Below are 26,868 nucleotides of genomic sequence, written 5' to 3' on the forward strand. Positions count from 1 at the left end.
GGCTAAATCCCCACTGACTCCAGCCTTATCATCTCAGTCAGCCTGGTCTCCTGGAGCAAGAAAGTGGGATTTTTTAATTATTGAGAGACTTGTTCTATTTGTACATAAAAGATACAGGACAGATGATAAGTTGGTAAGTACAGGCTTATTGAGCCCATTTGGTCCAAGAAAAACCCATCTGCACAAAAAACTCTTCTAACAAGGGACTTTAAAACTCTTAGTTGTGGATTAAATGGCTAACTGTATTCCCATTGCCCTTTAGAAGCATGAGAAATCCAGGAAAAGAGGGTGGAGTAAGCTGAAAAGAAGTTAGTTACTCAAGAACAGTTTACGCCAATTCAAAAGAAAAATCAGAATTCTTTCCAAAAACTGAGAGTTTAAGTGAAAGTCACAATCTGTGTTTAGACCATTTGTGTGGGATTTCATGTTGAGGAATGTATTTGTTTACTTTTCAGGAGAAGCAGCCATACTTACTGTAATCCCACAAATATATGAACTCTGTTAAAACACATTTCAGTAGCACAGTCCAGGAATTACCACTCCACAGTGCAATTTTTTACAGAGCCACATTATAATGGGGCTTTCCTTCTTCTCTTTGAACATTTCTTTCTCCTACAAGGAGGGCTGTGGGCACCATCCCCAAGATCCATCCTTGAGAAGGGTTTTCTGTGCTTAGGCTTCTGTTCATTTATAGATGACATCTCACTTGTCACTTTAATAATGTCAGGGCTCTAAATAAAGAAAGGGTCCAAACATTCAAATTTGTTCTCCCTTTCCCAGAGAGGGAATATCTTACCATTTGCAAGATAATAACATTGAGCTTGAGTCTCAATAAACATAAAGATGTTGCCACAGAGAATCAGCACTATATCACAGAAGGTATTCCCTGAAACAGCTCCCAAAGATTTGCTGTTTTGCCAGCCAGTGGAAACCAGAGTTCCAGGCTGGCTCAGCTCCCTTGGCAGTGTTTGGTGAGAGACTCCAGGAAAGAGTCCTCAAAGGGAACAAGTTGAGCATGGAGCCATGTAAGACTCATCTACAGCAAATGTCTTGGAGATGGATTTGCTTTACAACTGGAGTGTGTTAACACAACACAAATGGAATTACAACACAAATAGAATTGCAGCCAGTAAACCTACACCAGCAATGTGTGTGCTGTGATTTCCAGCAGGGATACCTCAGGACTGGGGTGCAGACACAGCCAGCCCAGAGTCTGAGATGGTGGTGTAGATGTGCACCTAAACACCTCCCTCTGCACTATGGAGGAAAGAGGAATTCCCTCACCCACCCATGTGCAGGGCCAGAGCTCACCAGCCTTTCTGATCCCATGGTTTCAACCCACATCTTCAGAAAGGATGCAAGAATGAAGGAAATTAAAAAGAGGAAAACATTTTATTGATTTTTCATGTTAAGCTGATCCACTTGAAGGGAATGTTCATCAGGCCAGCAGAGGGAAGAGAACACAATTTTTCCTAATTCCTAGAGACATGCCCAAACAACCAGACCAGAGTATTTTCCTCTGCTGGTTCATAAACACACACACCAGTGACTCATAACTCCTAATTAAAATCAGATGTGGGTGATTCCATAGATAGCCAGAGGAAATGAAGCAGTGAAAACACAGGTCCTATGGTTTTCTGGCATAGTCAGATAACAGAGTGGGCATTTGGAGATTTAAAAACTGTATTAAGAAATGAAAGATGGCTTTTATTTAAGCCTTTAAAAGATGACTTTGTGACCTAGGCCAGAGCTGACATAGATACAGGAATACATGAAATTCCTGGGGCTGCTCAGGACTCAGAGGAGCCCAGGGAAAAGACCACTGCAAGTTTTCTGGTGCAGGTATCTCTTGGAATTTTGCACAGCTAAAGTCCATTCCAAAAGATGGAGAAATTTATCCTTATTGTTACACCTACTTCATACAACATTTCTGCCAAGCTCTAAATTATCACAGGGGAAGAGAAAGCTTCAACTAAATTGCCTGAAGTGTCATCAAAAATGTAGCAAAACAGAGCATTTTTCTGGAGTTCTTAGGTTCACCTCCCATGCACAAATACACCTAAAAAAGCATCTCTGATCAATTGAACAAAATCAATGTGACATTAATAGAAACTCAGCTTTTTCCCATCTTCTGGAGGCAAAAGAGCATTGTCCCCTCTCTTCAAGACAAACTGTCATAAACTAGACTGGCAATGGCTGGGCCTTCAGAGTATAAATGTTTAAGTATTTATGTTAAATATGTCAATATTGCTTTTATCACTAATTATATTTTTGTATTGCAGATCTTTTCTTTTTCTCTCAGATTCTTATTTCCCATAAATAACTTTAAGTTATAAGCTTCGTATATGCTAACTAACAGAACAATGGGTGACTCACTCCCTTTCTGTCACTAGATTACAACAGATTCAGCATTTCATGTCAGGAGAGGAGTTGATTTAGTGCAATTTGACAGCATCAATCTCTTGTCTTACTTGGAGTTTGCTATCATAGTCCCTGCCTCACCTTGTACCTTGAGATCTGGGATATAGCAGGTAGAAGAGAAGGTATCATTTGTTAGCTTTCTGCCACACAGGGAATATTTTTTCCCCATGAAAACTCCTAAGTGCTCTTGATACTGAAAACCTCCTCAGCAGGATGGAAAATACAGACTCAGGTTTTGCTACACATTTGTTTCTTCAAATTTTGACTGTACATCAGTTTTGATTGTCCATAAATGTCAAAACTAAGCACCTGTAACTTTCTGCACATTTTATACTCTCTGAACATTTTTACTTCAGAAAATCTGACACCATTTTATGACATGTAATAGTTATTTCCAGAGCAATAAAAAGAATTTTATATTCAATATCCACCTCTGACGCATGGAATAAGCCTTGAGCAAAATTAGGTCTCTGATATGTCAATACAATATATTAAGTAGAGATTAATGAGCTTGATCTTAGTCCTTAAGTTAAATAATTGATGCACTTGCAACAGTCCTTTGAGACAGCTCTGACAAATATTGTATTTTATTCAATGTTAATTTTAGTTGCACTACTGACTTTTAGGAGATTGATTCTGCTAAACATATATGAGAAACAAAAAATGCAAACTGTCATTATTTAGATTAGTGTGCCAAGACTAAGCTGTTTTAAGCATAAGCTGAAGCATTCAGTATCACAATGCCTTCTGCATGGTCCTGCAAAGTTCTTTGGAAGAATTAGACACAAAATAATCACACAAATCCCAAAGTTCTAATTTGTGATTAGAAGCAAAGTGCTACAAAAACAGGAGTCTGTTTGATTTTGCCTCCCTATAATAAGAGGAAATGTGTGTGTTTAGGGAAGATTAAAAACTAAAGGTCTGCTGAGTTTCTTCAGCAGTCACAAAGGTATTTCAACTACTATTTCAACTTTCTATTATTTTATATTACATTATAAATAACCTAAAAAAACACTGTGTTTGGAGTTTTAATGAATAAACCACTGTAGAAAGTGCTGTTCATCATCAAACATAATTTTCACTACGCACATCTCTTGTAACTTCCTGTGTCTCAGCCAGCCCTTTACTATTCTTCACACTGAATTTTTTGAGAATGATAAAGTACAATGGTATCATGCTGCCTCATCCACTCATAGAGTTAAGAAAACGTTAAATGTTGTAGCAGTTTTAAAAAAACCCAAGCTTTGGTCCTAACCCTTTGAGTGGAAGTATCCTCAAGCACACTGTCATTGACAAAACCCCCTGATTTTCAAAGTTATTTTTCTCTCGTTAGCAAAGTATAGCCTAACAGTGCCTTTACTGTAGTCTTGCATAAATAATAATAATTTTTCTGTACTTTTCCTATGACAAATTTATTTTCCTATATGCTTTTACTGGCTGGTGCAGTTGGCATGGCTTGACTGACAATGAGCCAGAAAGATGTTGAGTGCAGGGAAAACTCACAGCTCTCTCAGCTGCCGGCACAGGGGAGGGGAAGAGCACAGCAGAAGTGATGCATTCAAGCACAGCCCTGTGAGTTAGCATTCCCTGCCTGCCAGCTTGGGAACACTGCTGCCAGTGCATGCAAATGCAGATTATCCACACCCCTGTAAAATAAGAGAAATTGTTGGAAACTAACTGCACAGAAAAACACAGCAAAATGTTTTAAATATTCATCAATTGTATGAGCAAGTGAGTGCTGTTATTTGAGCCCAGGATTTTAAGAGGTGAAGCTGATTTGCAAACTAAAATGTGCTATCATGCTTAAAACAAAACCTGCTAAGGATGTTTACAGCACCTGTCATGTTTTACTGTGGTTTGTTGCCAGAACAGAATTATAGCCCTATTAGGGCACCAATCTGATGTATTCTTAACCTTTATGAGAACACCACTGCATCACAACACTGTAGTTGAGTATTAGGGAGAGCACCTTAATAATTCTATGTGGTGATAGAGTCTATCAGGTGATACAATGCCAAAGGAACCAGTAAAGTTGGTGGTACTGAATAATAAATTTGTATGGCAACAACTCATTAAATCTCCAGAGTCCCAATTCACTACAAGCTGGGCATGAATGATTTGAAGGTATCACTATCTATGATTTCAGTTTTAAGATGACATTCAAATAAATTTTATGAATTTTCATCTGCACATATGAAGAGGAAACACCAAAATATCTCTCTGGTAAACAGGTTCCTCTGATTTTTAAACAAATCCTAGTTATGCACGTGCCTTCAGAAAAGTAAATTAGAAAAAGTTCAGGAAGTGACAAGAATTAAAGAATTCACACACACACATATTAAAGAATTATTATCATGCTTTGCAAAAAACAGAGGAAAATCCCATTGTCAGATGAGAAAAAAATAGTTCTGAATCAGTGACGTTGAATAATAATGAACACGTGGTTTTTCTGATCTAAGAAAGTTCAGCAGACCTAATAAAGACACAAGACAACATTATAGGTGATAACACAAACATACAAGCAAGATGAGCTAATAATCCAGTCTCACAAATGCCCATAAATTCTTTTTCTTCTTAACTTCCGTGGAGCTCAATAAGCTATGAAATCCAGGAGAAAAACAAAAGCATACTCTAATGAGAAGCAGATGCCAATTAAAAAAGAGTTTATCTCAATAAATTCTAAAGGAGACATGGACAAAAGAATACATACATTAGGAGCTAAAGCACTTTCTTTCTGAAATCTGTGATGGCAGAAACCAAGATGAATATGACACTCTCTGACTGGCCTAGGTTTACTTGTAATCAGTGTTGACCAAAAAGTGCATCTCATAGAGTACAGCTAAGATCCAGTTCTGCATATGTTTGAAAAGGAATGGCAGGGAGAAATACAAAGAGATTTTCTGCAAACACAATCAAGTAAATACCAGATCTAGAAGTGGAAAAGCTTTAGAAGCTAGAGTACTTGATATTTTTGAGAAGCGGGAAATGACAAGTTCTGTGGCAAGGAGTTTATTTTAGTGGAACAGCAGTAAAAGGAATGACACAGTGGAAGCGTTTTGTGTGGTCCTGTTCATATTTTCACTGGATGGACAGAGTGCTGATTCCACCATAAGCTTTTATTAACAGCCAAATCCGACAAGATGTGATTTTAAGCTAAAATATATACATATATAAATTGTTTATTATTTAAATTTCAAAACAAGCCTAGCATTCAGACTAAGAACTAAGCTCTTGCCAATTTTATAGTACATAACACTACGGAGGTTATGTATCAGTCTAAACATTTTCTCAGTGTACTGTGATGAGAAAACAGTTAGGGTCTTTTCCCTCCTCCTTTCTTAAACATACTCCTCCTCAAAATTTTGCTTTTTGGTGTTACTGAAATGCAATATTTAATTATCAAATCATAATGTTTCTACTCTCAGTTGGCTTTACATTCTACACAAGTTTTGCCAACAGCAAAATGCTGAAGGACTTAATAACTGAAAAATGTACAAATGGCAGCAAGAAATAAATCCATAAGGTCCATTTGATTCAACAACCTGTCCCTGACAGGAGCCCAGGGAAGTATCCACTGGGTTATTTGATATTTTCAAGCACTTTCTAGTGCTATGGAGGCTACTCTGAACAGCAGAGAAAAATCTTCACCTTTGAACCTAACACACACACATTCCTTTCCCCACATTTGTTGTTCCCTGTAGTCACTTTGTTTCTCCAAATTCTTGTTTCCCTTATCCTTTTCCAAGCAAAAGTTGTTTGTTCTTGTTAGGACTTGACACCATCCTGCTCCTAGAAAGGCACTGGGGTATTCCAATGCCAGCAAGCAATTCCCAAGGGAACAGTATAAGAGGACAAGCATATAATGGTATTTCACACAATACTCCAGAAATCTCTAACAATTTATCGTCTTTCTTTTGGATTTCATAATCTTCAAATGATTCTTCTTCCATGAATTTGTTCAGTCCTGTCTAGAAACTATGAAGAAGCTTAAAATGTCTCCAACCTGCTTCAGCCAGATTTAAGCCACACAGCTTAAATACAGCTTTAAGAACAATATACTTTTATTTATTTTAAACTTCTGCTGACATAACCTGATATCCTCTCATTTATGTACTGAAAAGTCACAGGGAGGGGAAATCAAATCAATCTCTACTCACTCCACAGCATTCATGATTTTAATCAGTTCATTTGACAGTGCTCAGTTTTTAGCAGGCTGCTTTTGAACAGGTGTGTGAAACAAGGAATTACATTCAGAGAATGGATTTGTTTTGAGTAGCAGCACTCCTTTCTACCCCAATTCACCCACCCTGATGGTAATAGGAGCTACCATGAATTATGTGGGGAAAGACTTTGTATGCCTTAATTATCTACCAGGATGAACAGACTGGCTTGGGTTGGTTTTTTTCTTTGGCTTAGGTTGTTTTTTCCTTTGGCTGCTCTTATTTTGGGTTGAGTGCTTCAGGACCACCAGAGCACAAAAAGGCTCCATATGATCCAAATTGTCTTTGTCAAGTACTTTCTTGCCCTCAGCAGAGCTTTTGCATTTAGGAGGTGGAGATTAGAAACTCCTGGTAGCCCAGATGTGCCTTGGTATTTCAAGGCCAGTACTTTGAGACAGTAAAGATGCTTGAAAGGTCTATCTAGCAAAGAGAAGCTTGCATGACAGAAAATACTGGCTTTTGAACACTTTTTAATAGATTGGGCATGTTACAGCCTCACACCAGGAATCAGTGTGCCCAAAGAGCCCAAAAAAGCCTGCAGTAATGAAAGTGTGTCTGGGTTGAAACCCAGTGCAAATCTAAGGGGAAGGGGGAAAGAAAGAAGGAAAGTTTAATAATGCCAGAGCTTGAAAAACAAGAGCGTGAATAAGCCTGGCTCACAGGAGCAGTTCAGGAGAACTGGGCAGGAGGAGTTACTCTGTTCCTTTTATTACCATAGAGATGCAGGCTGGGGAAGAGATTCACAGCAGGGGCCTGCAGACAGTGCTGGGTTAAAACCCTCTCAGAGCTCACCCTGGGACACTGCTTCTCCAGAACAAATTCCCCCTGGAAGCTATGATAAAGGATAAAAGAACAGAGATATTTGCAGTACAAATACCCTTGGCAGGCTAGACCTATACAGAAAGATACTTCAACTAGACTGGGGAAGCAAATAAATTATGTTAAAAACTCTGAATCTATAAACTCCAAATAAAAATAGCTATTCTAATATACTGAAGCTTAGCTAGTTTCTGTAGAGAATGAATTTTATACCAAGTGGGAGGGTCCACACAAAGTGACAAAGCACACTGCCCAGAAGATGCTATTTGGTGAAATGTGAAACATTACCCAGGGTTCACTCCCTCACAAATCTCTTCCGAGTTTCTCAAAACTTAGCCAAATTGCAACTCTGTTAGCTGAAATTTCCCATACCAGCTGTCTGCCTCAGGCTGAATTTATTTTTGAAAACTCCAGCCAAAACTATTCAGCCATTTCAGAGAAATGCTCTCACAATCTTTTATTTGGAAACTTTTAGCACTCAAATGCTTTAGAGATTCTGAAATTAGATGGGAACAGAGAGAGAGTAGGAGATGTACATAGAACCATTTATGAAAGTCTGCTCAATTTTGGCCAAGCCTAAAAAGGCAAACCCCACAGAACAATCCTGAACATGATGTGGTGTGAAGCTGCAGGGCAAAGTCAACCTTTTGCTGTAATAGCTGCTTTCAGGTACTGTATCCTTGGGCTGAGTATTATAACCAAAACCAGAAAAGTTTCTCCCCTGTGCTCTCAGTAATCTCATCATCTGTGACTTCAGCAGGATGGGAAGAGAGCTGACAGGCAGAATATGCATTATGCAATGTGGGGAGGAAGCATGTGGTATTAGTTGGGACTAGCTGGGAAAGAGAGGAAAATTTGCAGGATTAGTGGAGGGAAAATGGAAAATTAGGGGATTCAGGGGGAATATCGAGAAAATGAGTAGTGGGTGAGAAAATGTATGACTAAATAGGATACAAAAGGCTGCCTCAGTGACTGAGAAAGGGACAGAGAGTTCAGGGGAAGGAAAATGGGGGTGAGGGGAAATCTAAAATAAGCACTCTGACTTGAAGATGAGACTGGGGCCACTTTGAAGACTGGGTAGGAGGCAAGCACTGCAAATTAACAAAGCAGGGTCCAGACACAATGATTTCTAGAGGAAAAAAAATAAGAGCCATCAGAAACCGGATAAATCAGCTAATTGAATGCAAACTTTTGTCCCCAATAAGTGAATGACATTGTTTTTAATGGAAAGATTTTTTTTTTCAGGTTATCTCTTGAGCTGAATAGAATGAATGATGCAAGCAAGCCTCTGCCCTCAGTGACATCTGAGAATGCCAGGTATTTTCACTAATTCTTCAGAAAATCTGAACCAGAGCTCTCAGAGTAAATCCTCCAAGAAACAGACAATGAGTGATCACCTATGAAAATATTCAAGTGACTTTGTTAGAGTCATTGTGTGGGAAAATAAAGATGGAGTCCAACTTTCCAAACAGCAATTTGTCTTAATCAAAAAACCATGTCCTCCCTTTCTGCAAGACTTCACCTCATTCACTCCATACTTTTCAAATTTCCAGAAGTAATGGACTCCTTCCTCTATGTTATTTTGATTCACTGCTAAAATAAGGTGGGGGAAAAGAACACACAATCATATAAAAAAGATAGCATAAATTATGGGAACAGGAGGATTGTACAAACTATTAACATAGATAAACCTGTCATTGCAAACTTCCTAAGACATGTATATCAATCTTTTTCCATTTAGTGTGCAAGAACTGACTCTCTCCTGACTTGCACTGGTTTAATGAAGTTGCCTTTGCTTCATGTTAACAAGAGAACACAGTTATTAATTCTTCTATCTGGAAGAAATATTTCTGAGAGATCCAGGGATGACACAAACACTTTTTTGGTAAATATAATAGACATATAATTTCCTGGTTTTTCAGGTATATCCAGATGAACTTATCTCCTTTTAGAAGTAAAACTACTTGATAAAAAACCTTCATAAAATATAAAAATGAAAGAAAGAAACAAAAAAAAAACTCATCACACATAGGGAAGAATTAAAAGCAAATTGTTACTGCAGGTAGAAAAATTAGGCTAAGGAAGAATTAAAAAAAAAGACCAGAAAACTAAAAGAAACAATATTTTTTATTACCTACCTCACTGCTTTATTGTAAGGCCTTAAAAAACTACACTGAATAATCAGAGGATATAAATACAGTAGGATTGGGAATGTGGGATACAGCAACATCTGAGCACAGGTACTCCCACTGAGATTTACATCTCTACCTACAAGGAAGGTTTAGAATAACTTGGAACTTAGCCTGAGAAGAGAAAAGAACTTGGACTGGTTTTTCTATAAAGTAATGACAAAAAATCAAACAGAATGAAGATACACATAACTTGTACTGAGAGATGAGCTATCTCTGCTAGAAGATTAACAATAGCCTGGAAGCTTTCAGTAAGATTTCGGTTTAAACCTTTACCTCACTAGCATTCCCACTGGTTTTCCAAAGGAAAGATGCACCTCTAGAAAGTGCTGTAATTGTCCCCTCTCAACTGCCAAATAATGGGAAATAGTAGAAGATGGAACAGATAAAGAAGAATAACATCTGAAATACTTAAGACTAGTCTCAACTAAAAGTAGAATAAGCTTTAATACTGAGTACAAGAGGTCACAAGATCCTGGCCTATATTAAAAATCACACTGATAAAGATAAAAACACTGTAAAAAAACAAAAATCACACCAAAGAAAACATGAGGATTCAATTAAATACAATTGAAATATTAGATTGTATGAGTTTATTTGTTCCTAATAGAAATTCTCTTCAGAGATGTGTGCCCCAGATTAAAGATTCTACTCTGAAGTGCCAGAATGAACACTTTATTTTATACCAATTTCAATGGCAACAGGAGAGCAAACTGAAGTAGTTGTGTAGACAAACAGGTAAAATCTTGGCAGGAAGCTCACCTTTTACTTGAAATTTCTAATCAGTTTAAGCAAAGAGAGAAACACAACTTTAAAGGAAATGGACAAATACAGAGAACAAGAAAATTCCTGTCCTGAGGTGTTTTCTAATTAAACTGCCCAGACATTACTTTGTCATAAATTATTTGCTTGTCATGGCAGTATTTTTGTAGGGTGAATGAGACTTGTTTATAGAAGCTTTCCTCTCTGCTGCTTCACACTACAGATTATATAGCAGTACAAAAATATGGTAAATACAGAAATGAAACAGCCATTGAGAATTTTGTTTAGATCATTCTGCAAGCTAGACATTGTCACCTACACAATATTCGTCATATACTCAAGAACATTAAATATTCCAAAAGTGAAGTGTTACAGAGCAACACTGATGCTTTCATCTTATACAAGGATTTTTTACCTTCTAATTGGAAAAGATTTCCATAAATTACATGTTCATGCTACATTGCATGTGTATGGAATTTACTCCTAATTTTGTATATTGAAAGAAGCATCTGAGAAAGAAACTTCCAAAACTGCTCCAGGTTTGCCTCTTTTTATCCATGTAACTGGGGAGTCACTGATCCCACTTAATTTCCTTAAATTAGAGCATTAAATATTGGCTAAACTGTTCCCCTACAGTTATTTCTAATTATTATTATAATCATATAGTTATTTATAATTAACAGCAGTAATTCAGTTAATTGGGATCAGAGTTCAGGTATTTAATGTTTCCAACAATCCCAAACTTACTTTCTCACTTCATATATAATTACATCTGGATTATATCTTCTAGCTGCATCAAGTATTAGCATAATTTTCATTACCTGGGCTTTGGGGTTGGGGCTTTTTTCTTTCCATTCTTCCATTAAACTAAACCATGCTAATACTGTTGACTGCTGCAAGAGAGGTTTATTCTTTGGTGCAAATGGAGAAACTGTCACAGGCAATTGTTAGGCTGACGTAAAACAGCTCGTTGAAATGTCAGCCTGGAGTTACAGCAAGTATGGCACGTGAAGGATGACTTTCAATTTGCTTCCATGAACAATGTGTAATGATGCTTTATGCAGCTTTATAAAAGCACCTTAACACCTTTCTGATCTAAACCAGAACACTTAAGTATTCCAAACCAACAGCAGACCACCCAATACCTTTGCCTGGAAGCCTCAGCAATCCCATCTTTAGAGGTATATACTCTTAATATTATGAACATTTTAATTGCATTTCGATTTTTATCTCATGCTCCAGCAAAAAACTATTGCATTTAATTAAATAAGTAATGTGGTAGTTAAATATTAAATAAACATCTATTTTTGTGTATACATACAAAGGAATGCAAAGCATTCTTGTAATCAATGCATCAATGTTAATTAACCATTAACACAGAACGACAAAACTTAGGAATAAGAGCACAAAGGTTACCAGGAATTAAACAAGTCAGGCTCTGAAAGCACAGCACTGCACTGCTTGTTAAAACCATGGGCTCTTCAGAGCCCAAACCTCCACTTCCCCCAGGCAGGCAAGCACATGCTGAGGTCAGTCTGGGTGATCCAGTGATCCCAAAGAATTCAGATAGATTCTCCTAATGCTGCAGAGCTTACTAGTAAATTCCATAAAAATATCCACTAAAAATCATCTCCATAATTCATTTACACAGCAAAACACAGTAATACTATGATGAGCATTTATGCTTTCATTTAGGCCTGGCAGAGAAATGAACTCTTCTTTTGTGTATTACTAAGCAGACCCATCCTGAAATTACAGTTTATAGAAAAAGCCACTCACCCTTTTTGAAGCAAAGACACATATTTATGGTTGACAAATGGCTGAAGTGTTTGGAGCTTCCTGAGAAGTCTACTAGAGCAGCTTCTGACTCTCCTCCTTTCTTTACAGGATGTTGTACAATTCAGCTCTAATTACAAGGTCCAGTCTTATCACCCTGACTCACTTCAGCTGACATGAATTGCCTGAGCACCTGTTTCACTTGCAGTTTTTGAGTCCAGGCAATTACAATTACTGCTGCCTACTGCTGTGTGAAAGGTGGGGATTTTTCAAGCAATGACCTAATGCCTGGAGCTCTGGCTTGCCCTATGAGGCGAGGCAACAATTTGCCTTCCCAGTACATGGTAGCTCTCCATGGTCCTTCAGTCTCTTCCATCACTTCGTCCATTATGCCCAAATTCATGAGGTTTTGCTAATCAGTACTGGCAATCTCAGTATCTGTCTCTCTCTAACTTATAAACAGATTTCAAACCTAAATAATGTTTCATCTTAAACTATTTTAACACAGGTGAAGAAAAACAACTACCAACAGTAAGACTCACTTCAGGGAGGTAAGAACAAGCGCCAAGGCTCAGCTGAAGAGTTTCAGCGGTGCATCTGTAGTCAGAGTGCTGGCAAAAGGACTACAGACTAAACCAGAACAGTGAAACCCAAAATACAGTTTAAACTTTTAAATAGAATCACATACAGAAATTGCATTACTGAAAAATTTGTCTTGGAAGCGGGATCATTATCTGAAAATCAGCTTCACAGTGAAAGGAGAAGATAGATAGTGATGATATGGCTTCAACATCCAGCTCTGCCAGAGATTCCCTATGTGAATTTAAACAAAACAGAAATGTTTTGCTGTTCTCCATTTTAGAAACCAGGAGCAGCAAATACCTCTTTCCTCCCTCTCCTGCCATCTGCCTTTTTTATTTACACAGTGGTGCTAAGAAGACACACAGACACCACTTAGTCAAAACACAGGTACAGTCCTTCATTTCAACAGGAGTTCAAGATCCTGGTGACTCAGTCACCTCCCTCTCTTAGCATCCCCAAAGGAAATAAGCTAAAGTTGAATTAAAAGGAAAGTTTTTACACTTACACTGGGAACCAAATTTCTTTTCTGTGAGGCAGAAAGGCCTAGTGACCTTCCAAGAAAAGGTTTTAAAACCCCTAAATTACTACTATTTGAAGTGATGAGTCAGGTCACTGCCAAGTCATGATTTTTCAGGACAAATACATCTTCCATTTCATCTGTCATTTATTCCAGTATTACTTGTACTACTCGATATTCATCAGGTGCTTCTTATACAAGAGAAAAGAAGAAAGTGATAAGATTCCAGGCAAGTGCATGTCTGAAAACAGTGAGCAAGGAAAAGAAGCAGCAGCTAAACACAATGTATGTGTAAGTAACTTCCTGAATGACTTGGCAGCCCAGTTTGTTTATCCCAATTCAAATACTAAGTACCATATTCATACACAAAAGGCTGCAACTTGCTGTATTTTCAGACACACTGATCTAGGATCTCATCACTTAAAAATCAGCAACCTTATGTGACCAAGTGCCAAAAGTGTTAAAAACCAAATGTACTTCCACAGATGTTAAACACCAGTGCAATGCAATGTATCTACAATTGCTACAAAGCAACACAGAAAAGATTTCATTTGGATTCAGAATGGCCACTGCACTTGTTTCCAAGTGAGTACAGATTCCTTCTCCAACAGTAAAGCTTGACATAACCCAGCTTACCATGGGTATCATGGATTCTTAAAACCACTTGAACACAATCTGTCATTTCAGAAGAGCAAGATAAGTAGTCAAGCTATATTTCAGCTTATTCAACGACACTACCAGCAATAACAATTCCAAATTTTTGACACAAATGTTGGCCACTATCCTGCATGAACATCCATGTCCTGAAAAAAAGTCAATAAAAGCTAGAATACCTCTCTAAAGATCCAAAAATTATGCCTACTGATGGAAGGACAGAAATAAGAAGAACAAGGCTGTACTGACTGGCTTGTTCCTAGCTTACTGGATAATGTTTAGCACAGAGCAGTATTAGTCTAGATATAACATTTGCAGAGTGACATGTATGAAAATATAAATGTTACTGACCAAAGCATAAAATTACCAGAGAATTATCTGTGTAGAATCCTTAATTAGGAAACAGTGGCTTGACAAGGCAAAGCTAGGATGGATAACTGCCATCCTAACTTCTGGGAGAAAACCAGGGAAATTCCATGCAAAACAATCCATAACTTAGCAAAAGTAACTAGACAAATCCAGGAGAGGTATATTGTTGTTTTTTTAAGCAGAAGACTATGAAGGGGACATCAAAAGTACATAATTTGCTTTAATTAAGTGAATAGGAATGCACAGCTCTCTGACATAAGAAAATCCATAGAAGCGACAGACTTGGTGAAAGGCACAAGTTCAGCCAGCTTCTGCTGAACAGGAATTCTGCACTTGATCCATCCTCTAAAGGGAAAGGTAAAGTTCCATTAAGTTCCTTCTGAAATGACTGAATCCACATTTAAATAGAACCCCAAACTAGTCATGCACTTCTCTACAAGGTTCTCTATCAAGAAATGCCCTGCTTAATGACCCTCCTAACTACTGTGGCATTCTGCCACAAATAAAACTTTTCAATAAACAACTTCATCAAGTATAAAAAACAAATTTCAACAGTTAAATCTTCCTCCTTCTTCAACAACCTTCCCATTTTGCCCTATTTCACCTCCTTTCTCCTCTGCAGGATGATGCACAATTGTTTGATGAGTCTCCACTATTATTAGCCTTTCCTTGCTCACAAATAAGAAGAGTGACAAAAGTTTTCCTTGGCTGAGATTAGTCTGGATTGACCATCAACTTTCCTGGTGCTATGAGGAAGAATGGGTTTGATCAGTACCAAACCCTTTAAAGGAAACCTTTGTACTTCAACAACGCCTCTTTCTAAATCTACCCACTTTTTAAAAAGCTTAAATTACTAATGATTAGATTATGAGACATTAGTAGAGGTGCTAAATATTCCTAGTCACAGCAAGCAGACAGAGCACACATTTTCCTTGCAATACCCTTTATTTAAAACACACATTGAAAGAATTCTGTGTTCTGAACATGAGATTACTTGTGTTACACTCGAGTTCCCAGGACTTTAGAAGGTGCATTGAACCACCAGATTCATTCCTACATAGCTGTAGGATGCCAGAGCATGCCTAAATCACCTATTTTCAACAGCTACCATGTTCTAGATGACCTACACTCGATGGATCTATAGTAATGCATGTACTAAGTTCAATAATTTGGAAAGGTTTGGTTTTCTCCACATCATTGTCATCCTCACTGCATTATCAGTCACTAGAACAGACTCCCCAGGAAAATGGTTATGACACCATGCCTGTTACAGTTCAGGGAGCATCTGGACAACATTTAGTCATATGGATTAGTTTTAGGTAGTCCTGCAAGAAGCAGCAAATTAGACTCTATGATCTTTCTACGTCCCTTCCAACTGGAGATATTCTGCAATTCTGTTATTTACTTTGTAGTTACAAGAAGGCTAAATCCATGCACACAGCCACTGACAGAAACAACCCTCTAGAGAAAAGGATACAACAAATTAGCATGAGCAATACTGGGAAAATACTACTGGTAATGTCTTTAGATCATGGCTGTTCAAGAAGAGGAGCAACTTTTTAAAGAGCCATTTTTAGGTAAAGGAATGAACTATTTCCATGCATGATCATTAGGGAAGAAATCCTCCCCCAAAATTATATCAAATAAATTATTGATTCCTACCCTGTCAAACACATTCTTTAAAGAGTGCCTGGATTGTTTTTTCTCTCTCAGAGAGTACAAGAGCACTCAGACTCCTAGAAAAAGAAACAAAATTACAGATTCCAGCATACTGTAACACAAGATTATCTTTATTTCAAAATTGTACAAAGTATAAACAAAAAGATATAATTACACTGAAGTAAACCCTGCTCTTTAAGTATCTGAATACTTCAGCAATGATATGGTCATGAAAAAATACCCTTATTGTTCCTCATGAGGAAATTTTATCTGATGGAGCGATACATCATGAAATCAATTGTGGTACATCTGGGGAATTTCCCAATGGAGCTCTCCTCCACAGGGGTGTACACTTTGATTTGCCTCATGTGAGTGTCTCTCCCATTCTGGTGGTTTGCCAGAACAGCAATCTGGATCATAAAGGTGCGAATGGGCTTCTTGTGGGTGTCTGTCAGAGGAACATGGATCCAGCCACTGGGTTCCACTAATTCCAGCTGCTGCCAAAAACAAGACAGAAGAGCAAAACATTCAGAAACAGTTCACATACTTCATATAAATCACCACATATTAAACCCATTTAATAAAGTAATCTTGTTAATCACATTTTAGTTAATTTTCAAAATAATTTGAAATAACAGAGTTGAATACTCATAGAGGATTTACTGCTCATGTAAATGTATACAAATTAATTTGGTTGTCTGCAGTTGTGTTTGCTTTTGCCTTTCAGAATCTGCTCATTTTGTGCCCTAATCCTAAAATAAAAATCAATATAAAAGAATACAGACTTAAGTATAAATTTAAGAAAGTAAAAGTGTAGCATTTGGACCTTCTTCCTGAAGAACAATGCTCAAACATGACAAAATATGCATTTAAAATTGTTTTATCTAGGCACTCTGAAGTACAATTGAGTGACTTATGTAGGAAACTAAATGAACACAAAGTTCTGGATTTTCAGAAATTCCTTAGATTATTAGGGGGACTGGGGAAGAGGAAAAGGAAGGTGACAGAGGAAAAAATAGAGGATACCTCAAACTTAATCTAATGTATCATGACCAATTAATGATTGCTGCACAGGCATTAAATCACATTCTAATCACATTTAACTTGCCTTTTATACAACATACCCAGTGTGACATGATGATTTTATCTTTGTCCATTTTAATCCTACACAAACCAATGTTAAGGCAAGTAAAGAACAGCATTTTTTTAACTCTAAACCACATCACTGACACAACAGATTGTTGAAACAAACTGGATGCTATGCAGAGCATGGCAACAGCTTTTGTTTAAAACTAGCTGCCCAACTTCAAAGCACAGCTCAAAACACACATGGAAGAGCACACAAGTAAATAAAAGTCCTGGGGGGGAAAGAAAACAAAACACAAAACAATTGTCCACCAGCAAGTGGATTCACACAGCTAAGCAAATAAGAGTGCTGTTCTTAGCAGCTGAGTTCCCCTAAGGAAGATGTATGTGCTTTGAGCTGCTCAAAATTCCCATCTTTCTCCCAAAAATACTGCATGGCACAAGCTGTCAAATGCCTTGTTTATGTTGAAGCTTTCACAAGACCCATCTGAGAGCTACTGGTTCAGAGCAAACATCTTGAGAAAACAACCCAAGAAACAAGTAAAAAAGTTTGATGAGCACTTCAGTTTAAAGTAGCAGACAAAAAAATCTTCTACACCTCCACCTTAAATTAAGAACAAGGAAAAAAACCCAACAAATAACCTCAATCCAAAACTCTCCACTGCTGCAGACTCTCCAACAAATTATTTCCAAAGCATTAAATTCACTAAACCTTAGCAGCAAATCATTTCACTCTGGGAGCTAGACATTTCCACAAACACAGTCACTTATTTGCTGTAGCACTGTCCCTTTCAAAAAACTTGATTTTTTTTTCCACAGGAAACTTCAGGTCATGGCTGACTTTACAAGGGGATTAAAAAAAAAGACGTCTTGCTGAAGCAGCTTTACAAAGGAGAAATTTATCATGGTGAGGTGGCAGCAAACAGCTTAAACAAGGATGCTTTCCATCTTCATAGAAAACAGAGGAGGAGGATCCTCCTAACACTTTATTCAACTACTACTAAGGAAAGTGACTGTGATTTTGAAGAGAATTACAAGGCTACTGCTAATTAAACTTGCATTTTAATATTATCCTCAGCATTTACAAATTTTGACTGCTAATTCAAAGTAGAAAATTTGAGTTCAAGAGCTAAGATACTGAGATTTTTATGCTTAGGTCAGTATGAAACAGATTAGTTAACACTAAGTAACTTTAAAAAAAAAGGTAGGAAAGCTAAAAGTATGGCATACTTCCCAATGCTTTGTTTCATCCCTGATCAAAGGAGGTGGTTCTATGTTCTATTCACAGCATGTTATTTTCCAGTGCTGCTACAAAGGCAACCAGTTTGTCCCCAAGTCTTTCTACAGGGATGGGACAAGTCATTCCTTCACCTGTAAAACTGGCAACTGAGGCGTTAGGCTAATCAGACTAAAAGGTTCCCTGGCTCCAGGTGTCAAACTTCACGTACTCTGAGCTGGTTTTTACTGTTGTGAGTGGAATACAAGATTTTACAGGAGGTTTAGCTCCCACTGAGCTCACTCACAGTTCTGCATTTTTGCAAATGGATACAAGTTCTCAAGCCAGCCACAACACAGAGTCTGAGCAGCCACCTAGGAGCAGCCACTTGAGTGCCTCTTGTAGAAACACCAAGACTGAGCACAGACAGCACACAATTCATCAAGCACCACTGATCTGTCTTGGCCACAAAGACTTTTTTTTATTTCCCCGAAACTCAGCTTCCCTTACTCCACATTTCTCAACTTTCCTAACAGATGAATACACAACCTTTACTTGTACAAATCCTGGACTCATCCTCAGAATAGGCCCCTTTCCCCATTCCAGTCAAACAGTTGCCACTTGGACAAAACACACAACACTTGTGATGAAGTTGAAGGCTAGAGTGTAATAAATGCAAATGTCAGACTGCAACAGTTGAAAAAAGTAAGCTCTTGATTTCTGCCCTCTAACATTGCTGTACTGACATTTGAGACCAACCTTTTTTTTTTTTTTAATTGATGCTCACATAGCTCATTAAAACCCTGATACCCACTCAACTACTGAGGTTCAAATGCAACAAAACCAAACTGAACACTCAGTAGAAAAGGAAGTATTGTTTTGCCAGTATGATACACACATTTTCTGTGACCAAAGGAATGGTATAAACCAGACACACACACTATCCCAAATTCTTCTCCTCCACATCTGTCATGCTCTTTCAGGTGAGTGAAACATTTTGTGTTTCCAGAGGGCCCAGGTCCGTCACCAGGGAGAAGGAGCAGGACATGGGAAGAGGCAGGGGTGATACAAGACACAATGCTGCCCACTCCTAGCTCCATGTCAGCACCCAGACCCAGCCACCACAACTCAGAGCAGAAGTGGGATGAAATATGTGGCTCTACTCTGCCTGGAGCATTCCCAGTGTGAACAGAATCTAAAGGAAGCTTACTGTGAAGTTTTAAGAAATTCCTATTAAGCCCATGCAAATGGCAATCTTTCAAAGCCTTGTAAACTGGTCTGGAAATTTGGGTGGATTTTTACAGGGAGGCAAAAGGCACATCCTCAACACAAAGGCTGAACTATTGCCAAATTTCAAATCCTTGCTTTAGAGCTTGGGGGCACTGGAGCATCAAAGAAGGACACCAGAATATTCTCACACAAGCAAAACAGCATACTTTTCACTAGCCTTGTTCTTGGAACAGAACTGCCTTGGCTGAAACTTTCCAAAAAATTCAACCCAAAGCAGCTATCTCACAAGGAAAAATCTGTCTGAACTGAACTTTGGCAAAAGTCAAAGTAACCAAGAGTTAAGCCTTAAAATGGAAATGGTCACACAACCTTAAGTACAGGTGGCATTGGCAGCTCCACTCAAAATAAAATACTATACTTGAAATCCATTTCAGTTGACTTTGCTCAAAGTCAAGGTTGTTCTTTAAAAGCACAGACCACTGTATGTACATACAGACACACACATATACAGATATATTTACATTTCACCTCAACTCTATAGCATCAGTCCACTACAAGCAAATACTAGATTATGTTGCCTCCTGTATTTTTAATCTTATGCAGCTCATTAAGACTCAATCATAGTAAAAAACTGTCTTCCAAGAATCATCTGAGCAAAATTAAAAATTCAAAATTTCTTCTGTTGTGTTTTTCTAGAAAAGTCTTTTTTTCAAAAAAAAGAAAATGTAGGAATGAATCAGTGCAAGCTAAGTATTGGTAACTCAGGACAGTTCCTGCAGCTCTAGACTAATCTTGCTGTACAATATACTAAAAGCCCAGGGTTTGTGGCTTTTTTATATTTGCTTCTAACACTATAAATTTTGTGACAATTGGAAAACAAGAAGACCATGAAAGTCAAAATAAAAGAACAAAGGGATAAAAATTGAAACGGAAAAATCACTCACTTGTCCTCGCTGCTGTTATATTCTAGCTCTTCTCCTGCTTTCTCTCCGTTGCTTTCTTATTTTTCCTGTCCTCTGCATGCTACAGCTTCACCTTGGGACATATATTCCCAACTCCAGGAATCCACATTATTTGGAAAGCCAAAGGAAAATTAATGTTCCCATTGGAATTCTCCTCTCCAGCCGCTTTAACAGCCCTTTTCCTTCATTTTATTGTACAGTCCAGAGGTTCTACAGAATTCCATACATATTTGGCAAGGCTACTATTGCAACTAATGGGTGCCCTACCATAGAAGAGACAAACCACACAACAAAATAAAAATTAAAAAAAGAAAATAAGACCAAGGCAACTTGAGGATACTCTTCAGAGAGATGACTGAACACAAGACCAGAGCTTTTAGGAGGAAACTTCTTCTATAGTCACTAGCCTCCTTTTAGGCTATGAAGTTATTTACCCAAAGAATACTTTTCTATAGTATTCTATACTTTATACTAATACTTTTCTATAGTATTAATCCTACCTAAATTGAATATTGACCTCTTTTCCATACTCAGTGATACTCTGTTTACATTCTGTGGTGTCTCCAAATGGCATATAACTTTAACTGCTATTCCTACTAGGGTTACAAATGCAACCCAAATTTTTGGCTATATTTACAATAGGCTAACATCCTTGAAATGAGACTTGTTTTTTCATGCCCTTTAAGGGTATCTTTTGTGAAGATATATAGAGAAAAAACTCACTGTAAGTAGTTTTACATTTAGTGTAACTACAAACCCATCCCAGATGTATGCTAGACAGGGCTCCCAGCTCAGGGGAACAGGAAGAAAAAGCAGCTCATTTTTTCCCCCTGGGCAGTGTGTGCAGATGTACTGACAGAGAGCTGAGAATTCTTCCTGCCATCACAGCTTCAGCATGAAACATTATTCTGAGATGTTTGTACCTCATCAAATTTCCATTTCATCAACTTTACTACTAGATTCAAATGGCTGTGAAATCAAACAGCATTTAATTTTACTCCTCCTACTTTTCTCATAAAACTGTTAAAGCTGCTTTTTGTTTTAGTGACTCAGTCAACTATGAAATTAAAAGTAGTGGCTAGACTCTTCACACATATAATTTTGTCTATGTGCATAGCTCTTACAATACAGTCATTATAAAAACCTAAGCTTTTCAAAGCAGGTGTTCTCAATAAATAATGTATTCTTCCAAGCAGCAGATTATAAAACTAAGTTTCAGGGAAAAGAAATGCTATGTTCAGAAATTAAATATTTATTGGTACATGAACTTTCCCATGTAGGAAAAGGCTTTTTCCTGTTTAGCCATTGTTTTGTACAGCTATCCAAATATGTTTTCACAACAACTGGCAAGGAGAAAGAAGGCTGGCTTAACTTCCAAAATCCTGTTTCCATAACGGCCATGTCCTACCATTTAGTTACCAGGACTGAGAATCTGTGTGCTTCTGCATAATTCCAAGTATTGGAACTGTCAACACACGAAGTAGCAGAGCTTGGGCTTCAGCCATCACTTCACTTAGGAAGGAAGAGAACCAGTTAATAGCAGTGATGCACCAGTTCCAGCAGAAAAAATGAAGCATGTCCAAAAGAAACTTGGTGAGTTCCAAGTGAGCCAAAGGAGGGACACCACATTAGCAACTTAACAGGGAACACAGCAACAGGCTCAAAGGACCCACTGTGAACAGCACACTTGTGTGCTCAGATGAAGCAACGACCACCTAGGGAGGTGCTCTGTGGTCTTAATCAGCCACCTCCTTAAACAGTCAAGAAATCTCATTTCAGTCCATTAGGCAAGAGAAGTTTTCCATTCTTTTAAACAGCAGTTCCTGAAGAGGCTAAAGGAGCACAGCCCATCCCCTCAGGAAGAGTCAGCTGTGGACTTGGGTGGACACAAGATCAGTTGCAGAATAAGCTATATTAGAGAGTGAAACCTGCAAAGTTCTTATCTTTTAGTATCCTATAAGCTCTTTGTTCAAATAAAGTGAAAGAAATGACCTTTGGGAAGATTGGGAAAGTTGAAAAAAGGTCCAGATGATCCTTGCAAGAAGTTTTATAGAACCTCCTTCAGACTATTTTGCTACAGATTAAAACACTAAAAATTAATCAATGCCCAGGTGTTAGAAAGTTGTATGCAATAAAGACAAATAAACACTCAAACCAAGCTATAAAGAATATGTAGGAAAGTAAGAAAAGTAAATCTAGAAAAGCAAATCTTTGGTGGGTCAAGGATTAGTATTCACAATGCTCAAATACAGATTGTTATAGTGCCTTTCTAAATTTCCTGTTTGGATTACTTGAGCAGCACAAATATGTTGGACAACATCAGTGGGTTGTGCCACATTGCTGCTTTCTGAAGGGAGCAGATGATGTCAATTGAGCCATGTATGATGCAACCTAAACTTCATTTGGCAGAATGACTCACCAGCAAATTCATGAAATGGCCTCAGTGACTGGTCCATTTTGATATTCTTTAGAATTGGGTGCCCTGATTATCATTTCCCCATACAGTTAAAAAGGAACCCTTTATTTGGTTCTGCTGAGAAACCAATGCAATATCTTCCAAGACGCACACAGTTGATGCGGGCAGAATTTCAATATTACACCAGGAATAAAGTTAGGAAGAGCTGAAATTTAATCCATGGAACGGTTAACAGGGAAAGTCAGCTTTATGAATGTCCTTATGGTCTGTCTTTGAATTCTGCTGAAGGCAGATGAAGAACACATAAGAGGACAACAGCTAAGTCTCAGACACGATAGGGAGCCTCTGGTGAGGAAGCATGCACATAAGCCTCCTGTCCAACGGAGGAAAGGGGTACAGCGGCACTCACTGTGGAACACCAAGAGCTTTGGGACATGGATTCACAGAAAAACAGCTCTTTCAAAAGCTCCAAGTGACAAAGAATCCCAAATAATGATGCCTGTAAAGGGTGAAGGCTGTGCTGAAGTGCCCACATACAAAGCTCCTGACAGATGAAGTCATGGATGGTCGGGACACGCGTGGAGGGGCCCCTGTCCGTGGTACTTAAACAACCACCACCCTCCCATCAGTCCCACCTCTGCATCTGCTCACAGCACTTGCACAGTCAGGTACATCCAGCCTGACAGACAAATAAATAACCTGCCAAATGCTCAACCTCTGTGAAATTGTCAGCCACAACTGTCTGACTCAACTGCAATTTCAGAAAATATTGTCTGCTTAACTCTGGGTGGCAGGAAAAAAAAAAAAAAAAAAAGGAAAGGGAAAAAAAATTGACAACAGTCTTTGAATACTTCATTCTCTAGAATGGGGCGGAAAACAGCTCTTCATTCTAGAAAATTTACCTGCAGAAACCATCAGGAATTTGTCACAAACTGTTTACTAGGAAAGTCTCTGGAAGAAAGAAACATTGTTCTCCCATTTGCTGTGCAATATGCACTTTTTTTTAATATGTTCTACTGTGAAGAACAAGAGGCAGCTCAACATTCATTACAAAATACATACTTCAAGAGGTATATACTGCTGCAGAGGACAAAAATGTTGAATAGTCTTGGACAGTTTGCTTTTCAGTCTTACCTTTTTGAAGTCCTATTGTTAAGTGAGGTCATTTGAACTTTCACATAACACTTTATGCTGGACACATCCATAAATTAAAACTTATTAGAGAAGGATTGCTATGCTGTGTATGCTTTAAGTGGCAACCATCCACTGGAACTTCAGAAAAAAATAAAAAACCTTCTCCCTGTCCCTTTGAAAAGCAGAATGATCCAACCAGCAAATACAGAACAGCAATGCAGTCTAGAATGGAGTTTCGTATGTGCAAGTATGGGATTAAGGCCTAAAACTCCAACACAAACCTTCTACCCACAGCAGGAAGCTACCTAAGTTTAGTTTGGTATCAGCTTAAAGAGATTCCATCTTAACAGGAATCTGTTGCTCCAGAAGGAATACTGCCTCCAATTGAAATCAACCATAACAGCTGTAAAATTTTGGATCTCTGATTTAAGAAAAACTTAATGAAAAGTTAAAAACTTAAAGAAAAACTTTCATAACTCATTTAAGAAGCAGTCAAGAGTAGAGGAAGGGAAGGCAAACACACTCTAAGTGCAGCAGTACTCTCCTGCAGGGACCTAATCTCACTGCACAGCTGTCACAAGCCCCAGGAATGCCATACCTTTGCAAGGCCACTGCAACGCTGAGAAGATTCCTGGTATCAGGGGAATTCCTTCACACCTACAGAAACGTGACTCCAGTGTGAACCTGTTACTTCCCCTGAGCTTGGCACACAGTACACTGAAGATGAAAAACCTACAAAAATATTCTTGGCTGACAGTATCAAAAAACAGGTAATGCAGCCCAAAACAGTTTCTGCCTCAGTTTGTCTATTTCTGGTAGCTAAGATGGATAAAATTTTAGTTGCAGACATACTGGAACAGACTACATTTGGACAGTCTGGCCTTAAAAATGAATGGCAGAAAATCCACGGTTTGCTGCAAGTGTTTTTGAATTCCAGCACTTTGAAAGCAGAATGGGGGACTTTTAAAATGGTTTTTTTTTTTTAAATCAGGGTACTTAACAATTCAAATTATCAGTAGCTTCGACTATTATAGATGCAGATGTGAGAAAAGAAACAGTACATTTAAAAACCAACCAAAAAGTTACTATAAAAAAAATGGCCAATGCTGCACATAGCACATTTAGAAAGAACTGCAAATCTCCTTTAGTAAAAACAAATGTTTTCTATCTTTAGGGAAGCACTTCAAATTGAAGGTTATCTCACTGCAATATTGTCACAGACATGTTTTATGAAAAATCTTTTTGCTAGGCTTTTTTCTCCTGAGAAGCCGAGAGGCCTCAGGAACAAAATGCAAAATGTAAACAATGGTTATCTGCTGCTGTGGAATGCAGCAGGTGAATCTGTCATTGGTCTCATGTGGTTGTTTCTAATTAATGTCCAATCACAGCCCAGCTGTCCGGACTGTCTCCGTCAGTCACAAGCCTTTGTTATCATTCCTTTTCTGTTCTTAGCTAGCCCTCTGATGAAATCCTGTCTTCTATTCTTTTAGTATAGTTTTAATATAATATTATCATAAAATAATAAATCAAGCCTTCTGAAACATGGAGTCAACATTCTCGTCTCTTCCCTCATCCTAAGAGCCCTGCGAACACAACCACACAATATTTCTTTTTTTTATGGACAAGTAAGTAACTAAGGAGAAGTCCCCACGAGTACAAGGTAACTGTGTAGGGATCCTTCTAAGTAGGAATCTGGCAGATGATGACCAACCTGCTTTTGAAAACCCTCAGTAACTTTTACCTGATCAGAAGCTCGGGAAAAAACCCAACTATCAAACATAACAAAAGCCACTACAACTTCCCATGTTCACTCAAACAAATAGTATCATCTGCATTCAAAAGTTTGTAGTCGTAACACAAAACAGTGACAAAAGTATAAAACAAAATCCCATCTGGTTAAGTATGTGGACTAAGGTTTTCGTAACAACAGAAATAGGGCACACAGTTCTTAAAGACAATACATTACTAGCACTTTTATTTAAGTTTGTATCTTAGTCATAAATTTGAATTCTCACCCCCAAGCACTGAAAAGCCCCAAGAGTTCCCTCTAGTGAGATAGCAAAATCTTTGTCCCTCCCTTCAGAGCAGCATCCACCCAAAGCAAAGACATCATCTCCTACAACTTCCAGGTCAGTCAGGCTGCTCTACTGAGGAGAGGCAAGGGAAACCAGCAATGGAAGAGAAGACAGCTACACAAACAGAACAGAATCAGATTGAACTGGGGTAGTGGAACATTCTACTGCAAAGTCTGAACATATATTTAAAAAAACATTCTGAAGCTCAGGTGAATTTGCATTACAAATGGAACTGCTGACTGAAGAATAGGACAAAGCAGCTGCCTTATATGAAAGGCAACAGAACAGGCTGAACTTGATGATCTTAGAGGTCTTTTCCAACTTAAATGATTCTATGTTTAACACCACAGAATCTTCCAAGAAAGGGAGTATACACAGAATTTTCTATGAGCAAGAAACAAGTGCTTTGAACAATGGCCTTATACAAGAGGACCTTAAGGCAAATAGAATAAACACATTAAAACCTAGAAGACAGCAAAGCATAAAGGGAGAAGTCCTATGAATTCTTTTCAAACTAGAACTGCTGGGGACAAGCAGGAACAATATAAATGTATTCTATGGGTGCACTGCACAAATTGTTTGAAAATGAAAGTAAAGGCTGGAAAACATTTCTGGGAAATAACTAATTTTACCAAGGGGCAGAAGTTTGCAAATTCGATGAAAACTGTATTGCAGATGTCTGCAGTTCCCATTTCTCCTACATACATAATGGAATGATACTATGTTTGTGTGAAAGTGCAAAAAAAAACCCAGGTCATAATTTACCTTGAAAATTGTTTAG

General features: G+C 38.1%; 1 protein-coding gene across 8 annotated transcripts in view; it reads right to left on the bottom strand.

The window, feature by feature from the left end:
* ANAPC10 (anaphase promoting complex subunit 10) overlaps window positions 1-26,868 on the bottom strand; it is a 143,848-nt gene that overhangs the window by 95,092 nt on the left and 21,888 nt on the right. For 4 of the 8 annotated variants that reach the window (XM_063156713.1, XM_063156712.1, XM_063156714.1 and 1 more), the window contains exon 5: window positions 16,079-16,465. The exons of 3 other annotated variants lie outside the window; for them this stretch is intronic. In XM_063156713.1, coding sequence (XP_063012783.1) covers window positions 16,235-16,465 — 231 coding nt within the window. In that variant the 3' untranslated portion in view covers window positions 16,079-16,234. Of the gene's footprint in view, window positions 1-16,078; window positions 16,466-26,868 lie in introns of those variants that run through there. One more of the 8 variants, XM_063156715.1, reaches the window with a different exon arrangement.

The sequence above is a fragment of the Melospiza melodia genome, chromosome 5 (genome assembly GCF_035770615.1).
Source record: "Melospiza melodia melodia isolate bMelMel2 chromosome 5, bMelMel2.pri, whole genome shotgun sequence".
In the NCBI taxonomy this organism is placed as follows: domain Eukaryota; kingdom Metazoa; phylum Chordata; class Aves; order Passeriformes; family Passerellidae; genus Melospiza; species Melospiza melodia.